General features: G+C 41.5%; 2 protein-coding genes across 2 annotated transcripts; both read right to left on the reverse strand.

Moving 5' to 3' along the window:
- Window positions 1–583: 583 nt before the first annotated feature.
- LOC113566151 (hepatoma-derived growth factor-like) lies at window positions 584–2,074 on the reverse strand. The gene is made up of 3 exons (XM_026990500.1): window positions 1,672–2,074; window positions 830–1,605; window positions 584–774 (listed from the first exon to the last, which is right to left on the reverse strand). Exons 1-2 carry the CDS (start codon window positions 2,020–2,022, stop codon window positions 853–855), a joined length of 1,104 nt encoding a protein of 367 aa, XP_026846301.1. The 5' UTR covers window positions 2,023–2,074; the 3' UTR covers window positions 584–774; window positions 830–852.
- A 3,626-nt stretch (window positions 2,075–5,700) lies between these two features.
- LOC113566161 lies at window positions 5,701–6,469 on the reverse strand. Its single transcript, XM_026990519.1, has 2 exons — window positions 5,946–6,469; window positions 5,701–5,891 (listed from the first exon to the last, which is right to left on the reverse strand). The coding sequence occupies exon 1, from the start codon at window positions 6,437–6,439 to the stop codon at window positions 5,969–5,971; it is 471 nt and encodes a 156-aa protein (XP_026846320.1). The 5' UTR covers window positions 6,440–6,469; the 3' UTR covers window positions 5,701–5,891; window positions 5,946–5,968.
- Between the last annotated feature and the right edge of the window lie 599 nt (window positions 6,470–7,068).

Genomic DNA, 7,068 nt, shown 5'->3' on the forward strand with positions numbered 1-7,068 from the left:
TAGGTCAAACGCATAAAACCCAAATTTAATAAAAAAGGCACCGTCAATGTCTTAAAACAGTCTTAACTGTCTTAACTTAATACATTAGAAGATTGATGTACATCTTAGAGAGCTGAGCTATATGGGCATCGGTTTCTGAAGTATAGTGCATTTCTTGGAGCACCATTAGCAACGATATCGTGGAACTGTGACTCTCCGGAACGGAACGGAGCTCGTTGAAAGCCATTTCGATTCTAGTTATTTGTGCCTTTTTTCTTAAATCAGATTCCTAAGTGGATTATGTATTGTATATACAAGCAACAGTTTTTCCTTTTCGCGGATAAATCGCAAGGAGAAGGCCATGCGCTCCAAGAAGGAGAGACGCTAGGGGAATATTGCATTGGAGAGTCTGCGGAGTATGCACAGATCGGTAGGAGAGAGCCTCCGATGGGCTAATCCCGACGAACAACTTGGCTAAAAGCGTTAGGAAAACTCAAGGAAGGCGCAAAAGAGTAAAGGAAAGATGCAGTTCGAAACATTAGGCGCGAGACAAACCAGACCCAGAACCAGACCCGAACAGATTTAAATGCAATCATGTACCATCCATAGCTTTATTTATTGTTAATCAAACACATTGTACTTCGTATGTGGATTAGAGTTAATTGGTTCGGCGGGATGTTGATGGTCCATCGTCTAAACTAAGTCAAATAAGGAACTTGATATTCATGTGCATGTTGTGGTAATTTTGTGAAGTTAGCAATAGAAGTTTGCCCTTTGGGAAATCGTCTTTTTGGGCTGTGAAACAAATAAATTAAAAAAAATATCATATTAATTTGTCGGAGGCTTTTACCTTTAATTGAATGGTTTGTTTTCCTATTCTTTAGCGGGAGCTGGGGTATTCCCTTGTTTGGCTTCAACGAGGTTGTAGTACGTGGCTTCGTCCATGGCGTTGCGTAGATTTGGATTGATGTTTTTAGTGTTGGCCTTGTAAATTTTGACCTCATTGCAGAAATCTGGCCAGAAGTCTTCCCCCTCAGCTAAGTTGAGCACCGTTTGGAAGCGCTCGTAAATGATCGTGGCCTTTTGACGAATGATTTTGGCCTGTGCATTGAACGCAGCCTCATCGGAGGCGTCCATCTTCCAGACATTCAAATTTCCCACATATCGTCGCATCGAACGGATCGTTTCCACACTTTGTGGATTACGCAGCAGCATTAGCTTGGTCACATCCAATTTTTTTAATAGCTTCAGGTTCGTAAAGCAACGGCTCACATTAGCTCGACGCTGGTTCAAGCAGCAGCGGACCACTGCGGTTAGCTGAATTAAGTCCCGCTCTATAAACATAGCTGTCTCCTGTTTTTTGATCTCCTCTCGTAGTTTCACTTCTTCCTGCTTGGTCGTCTCGTTGGAAGAGGGTTCAGCGACGACACGTCCTGGAAGCGATCTGGGATCTTTTTGTCCTGACAACAACTGGAGCTTCAGTAGATTGGCCTCTTTACGCGACTCATCCATCCAGGACTGCTCCGCAGCGGCATTTTCAAATCTCTTCGGCTTGTTGTAGTTGATGTTGATGCCGAAGACTTTGGATGGAGGCATATACAGCAACAGCATATCATTTTCTTTATCCTGGTTCGAAAACATTTTGTATTTTGAATTGTATTCTAAATTGTCTTCTTGAACTGATTTACTTACGTTTGCTGGGTGTGATTGCTTTTGGTTGTTTGCAGTTTCTTGTTGCACAGTGGTCGCCTTCTCGGCCACTTCATCAATTTCAATCATAGCCCTGCGGAAATCGGCTTGCTTTAGGTGATGTTCAGTGGAATACTCTTCCTTAAGCTTGAGGTATGGCGTGAGGTTTTTCAGTAGTATGTAGCCGATCTGTCCCGAGCCATAAAAGCTCACAGTGTACTGCTTCTTCCTATTAACATCATGGGTAATCACCGCCGGCCATGGTTTGTAGCCCCGCACTTTGGCAAACACCAAATCGCCAATTTTGAACGATTTGCTAGTTTCTTGCTTAGCCATTTTCGATAAAGAATTCATCTTGCTTTACACACGTTTGTCTCTGTTAATCACAATCACAATCTCGACGTGACGAATGGAATGCTTGGGGAGGTTTTTTTATGTCCGGCTCTCAAAAAATCGTTATCGTTTCTCTGCCACTATCCCGATTAATCCGAGTTTGTTTCATCCGCTGTTTTCATCATTGAGGAATGTGGAAAAAGGAAAATTAAAAGCTTGCATTTCAAAGATAATTTTAATTTATATTTTTTATACATATAATAAAGGTCTGGTGCATAACACACCTATCAGTATATAATAACTAACATTTATACAGGCGTTTTCCGTAAAGTCCAAGGATGTTTTGTGAACATAAATAAAATAAAAACATAAAATAAAAGCTTATTTCAGTGGGAAAACATAGAAGCATTTCCCTTTTTTCCTTCTGTACCAATTTAACATTCTTATTTTTCTTATTAGCTCTGTATTATATGTAAAGAAAAGTTTTGGATCGTCGTCGTCCGATATTTGACTCATATCGGCGCGAGCAAGCGATACATTTACTATCAGTGGAAACGAAACAAAATTTCAAAATATGTTTGGCTGTTTTATAACAGCGATTGTGCTATTTTAATAATTCTCGTATTTATAATGCTAATATATGCCTGACCTTCTGACTTCACTGACTGCCTAAGCAGGTGTTTTCTAATTGCACAATTCCCTTTTCATTGTCTGTGAGCTCTCATGCAAGAAACGAACACACACGTTAGAGCCTTGGCTGTAATTCTTTTGTCCTCTTTCTCCCCTAGATCTAGATTTCCATACGTACCCACAGATGAAAGACTTAAGCTTAGTACTGCGTGGCAGCCGGTGTGACCAGATGTGCATGCTCTAAGGTTACACTGTTATGTATTTGCTTACAAATAAAACCAGTTAAAATTCAAATATTGTATGAAAAGAAGCCGGAATTTACTATTTGTGGGTGCTGCAGGACGACAATGTACTGCGAAATCTCCTCAGTATTGGATAAAACCGTTCTTACATAACATAAATCCAATAAACATGTTCTTTATCTCCTAGAAATGAATAAATTAAATATCAATATAACCGGCTCCTTAATTAGATTCAATTTGTCTTCATTATTGCATTTTTCTAGCCGCCTTTTCATCGACGAAAATAAGAATATATCTGTTTCATCGAAATCACCGATAGTACCCTTGATGGTTGTCTTTGACACTTCTAATTGTATGAATTGCGAACACACACAGAACGCCAGAGCTCGTGGTCATGATAAGCTTGGTCCTCGTAGCGTTTGCTTGGATTGGAGCAAACGTCAACAATCTTCTGTTGATGTACTTGGCCGCTCTTCTCATTGCCATTTGGACTGGTCTGCATGGTAAACACGTCAAGATCATCAGCCGGAAAACTGAATATATTCTCCAGGGAGACTGTAGCGATTCTGCAGCACTTGGATATGAAGCGAACCTAGAACGAATGTTTCCGCTCAACAACAACCACTTAACAATTACTTATCACTAATTACATACAGCCTTCGATCCATTCAATTTTGAAATTCAATAAAACGCAAAATCGCTAAAATTCCACGAACTAAAACATGGTGTACGGGTCTTATGACTAGCAACTAATATTCAGAATGGCTCGTATGTATATGAACATGGTAATGATGTTCCATAAAAAATGTTCCATACAGTTTATAAAAATAATGATACATTTTCTGGTATATGAATAATGAAGATATGTATGATTTCCTGTCATGGATTTTGTACATTTTTTTATTTGAGTCGCTGGATCTCATAAAGAGCTTTCGAATGCATTGAATTTCAATTGTTTATGAATAAAATGTACAAATAACACAAGCAGCAGGTTGACGAAGACTGACTCAAGTGTTGCAGCATGCGTACAAGCTGGTACAGAATCGTGCGTTACCCAACACTGGTGGCGGATGGCTCTGGAACTTTCTGGAAGATATTGGTAAAAGAAGAAATCGATTGAGTGTCCACATTTGTGAGTAGTTTTTTATGATATACTCTTAGCCGTAATTAAATAAAGTACCGTTTTAGGACGACCCATTGGCCAACCGTTTGTGTGTTCCTCACCGGCGTTTTTGTGCCAGGCTCAATAAAAGCGCCCATTGCCTACCGTCACGTCAACTGGAACCCACGAGATGTCTTCAATGAAACAGCTAAGCAGCTATTTTGCCATTTTGCGAAGCTGCTGAATGTTAAAGATGTAGTTGCCAGAGGTCCAGACGGATGAAGTGCGCCTGTCACGCGCAGCCGTTGCTCAGCTCATGGCGCGGAGCCCCCGCTTTTCTACAGATTGCTGAAGACGCTATGGAGAAAGGCATGCAATCTCGCAGCTCATGGCTTATAATATAAGGCTCTTCATGTATGATACCCAGAAGAACAACTTTATCCATTGGCACACATTTGATCGATACATAAAGGACTAAAGGAACATGTATGTACATTTTTGTTCAATCTATTCGTTTTTAAAGAGATTGACAAACATATTCCATGTCCATCAATGATATACGAGAATGGCAGCTCCCAGGAGAAACTCAACAAGATATTTCCCACTCTAAAAAGGATCCGAGTCAGTCGCATAATGATAGACTTGTGCGGGGAAATCCAAAGGAATGGTAATCAAAGGTATTTTCCCTTTACGCATCTCCCTGCTGCACTGCATGTCCACCATTTCGCGGGCAAAGAGACCCTGCTCCAGGTGACGCTCTCTTGGCGTTATGTGCAGCATTATGGCGATATGTGTTATGTGGCGAATTCTGGAAGCTGTTGGAGAAGGGAATTAGCCTCAAGCATCTATTTATTACCTGTTTATCCGCTGAGCTATTGACTCAACTGCCTTCTTACTCGTTGCAGATTTTTGCCAGTCTTATGGCAGCTGGGAAATGATTACATGGACTGTTGCAAGCGTGGAGCTGCTTTGGCATACCCTTGCCAGACAGAGAGGCCTGACTGATTAAAAGCCAGAAAGCAGGAGACGCTCTTAGGATGCTGTGTTGGTCACAGGAATACCTGAAAGTATACCGAAGGTGGCCATAGGTCAAACCTCTTTAAACGGCCATCGAAATCGATGTTGTGTAGAAGCAAAGGCTATAGGCTATAGGTCAAACGCATAAAACCCAAATTTAATAAAAAAGGCACCGTCAATGTCTTAAAACAATGTCTTAACTTAATACATTAGAAGATTGATGTACATCTTAGAGAGCTGAGCTATATGGGCATCGGTTTCTGAAGTATAGTGCATTTCTTGGAGCACCATTAGCAACGATATCGTGGAACTGTGACTCTCCGGAACGGAACGGAGCTCGTTGAAAGCCATTTCGATTCTAGTTATTTGTGCCTTTTTTCTTACATCAGATTCCTAAGTGGATTATGTATTGTATATACAAGCAACAGTTTTTCCTTTTCGCGGATAAATCGCAAGGAGAAGGCCATGCGCTCCAAGAAGGAGAGACGCTAGGGGAATATTGCATTGGAGAGTCTGCGGAGTATGCACAGATCAGTAGGAGAGAGCCTCCGATGGGCTAATCCCGACGAACAACTTGGCTAAAAGCGTTAGGAAAACTCAAGGAAGGCGCAAAAGAGTAAAGGAAAGATGCAGTTCGAAACATTAGGCGCGAGACAAACCAGACCCAGAACCAGACCCGAACAGATTTAAATGCAAGCATGTACCATCCATAGCTTTATTTATTGTTAATCAAACACATTGTACTTCGTATGTGGATTAGAGTTAATTGGTTCGGCGGGATGTTGATGGTCCATCGTCTAAACTAAGTCAAATAAGGAACTTGATATTCATGTGCATGTTGTGGTAATTTTGTGAAGTTAGCAATAGAAGTTTGCCCTTTGGGAAGTCGTCTTTTTGGGCTGTGAAACAAATAAATTAAAAAAATATCATATTAATTTGTCGGAGGCTTTTACCTTTAATTGAATGGTTTGTTTTCCTATTCTTTAGCGGGAGCTGGGGTATTCCCTTGTTTGGCTTCAACGAGGTTGTAGTACGTGGCTTCGTCCATGGCGTTGCGTAGATTTGGATTGATGTTTTTAGTGTTGGCCTTGTAAATTTTGACCTCATTGCAGAAATCTGGCCAGAAGTCTTCCCCCTCAGCTAAGTTGAGCACCGTTTGGAAGCGCTCGTAAATGATCGTGGCCTTTTGACGAATGATTTTGGCCTGTGCATTGAACGCAGCCTCATCGGAGGCGTCCATCTTCCAGACATTCAAATTTCCCACATATCGTCGCATCGAACGGATCGTTTCCACACTTTGTGGATTACGCAGCAGCATTAGCTTGGTCACATCCAATTTTTTTAATAGCTTCAGGTTCGTAAAGCAACGGCTCACATTAGCTCGACGCTGGTTCAAGCAGCAGCGGACCACTGCGGTTAGCTGAATTAAGTCCCGCTCTATAAACATAGCTGTCTCCTGTTTTTATACCCGATACTCAAAATGAGTATTGGGGTATATTAGATTTGTGGTAAAAGTGGATGTGTGTAACGTCCAGAAGGAATCGTTTCCGACCCCATAAAGTATATATATTCTTGATCAGCATCAATAGCCGAGTCGATTGAGCCATGTCTGTCTGTCCGTCTGTCCGTCTGTCCGTCTGTCCGTCCGTCCGTCTGTCCGTCTGTCCGTCTGTCCGTCTGTCCGTCTGTCCGTCCCCTTCAGCGCCTAATGCTCAAAGACTATAAGAGCTAGAGCAACGATGTTTTGGATCCAGACTTCTGTGATATGTCACTGCTCCAAAAATATTTCAAAACTTTGCCCCGCCCACTTCCGCCCCCACAAAGGGCGAAAATCTGTGGCATCCACAATTTTGACGATACGAGAAAACTAAAAACGCAGAATCGTAGAAGATGACTATATCTTCTAGAGTGCAAAATCTGAACCAGATCGTATAATTATTACAGCCAGAATCACGAAAACAATTTCACTCTTTCTCGCTCTGTCTCACTCTAACACACAGGTTTCATGGTCGGTTTTGCCAATTGCAAAATATGAGTTCAAGGATCTCAGAACCTATAAAAGCCAGAGCAACCAAA

Source organism: Drosophila persimilis, unplaced genomic scaffold (genome assembly GCF_003286085.1).
Source record: "Drosophila persimilis strain 14011-0111.01,24,50 unplaced genomic scaffold, DperRS2 tig00000579-arrow-pilon, whole genome shotgun sequence".
Lineage (NCBI taxonomy): Eukaryota > Metazoa > Arthropoda > Insecta > Diptera > Drosophilidae > Drosophila > Drosophila persimilis.

Excerpts from the sequence above, each read along its gene's own strand:
- LOC113566151 (XM_026990500.1), bottom strand. The coding sequence starts at position 2,022 with ATGAATTCTTTATCGAAAATGGCTAAGCAAGAAACTAGCAAATCGTTC. Across the intron at positions 1,606-1,671 it reads AGCAATCACACCCAGCAAAC|GATAAAGAAAATGATATGCT; the intron begins GTAAGTAAATCA and ends TTTTCGAACCAG.
- LOC113566161 (XM_026990519.1), bottom strand. The coding sequence starts at position 6,439 with ATGTTTATAGAGCGGGACTTAATTCAGCTAACCGCAGTGGTCCGCTGC.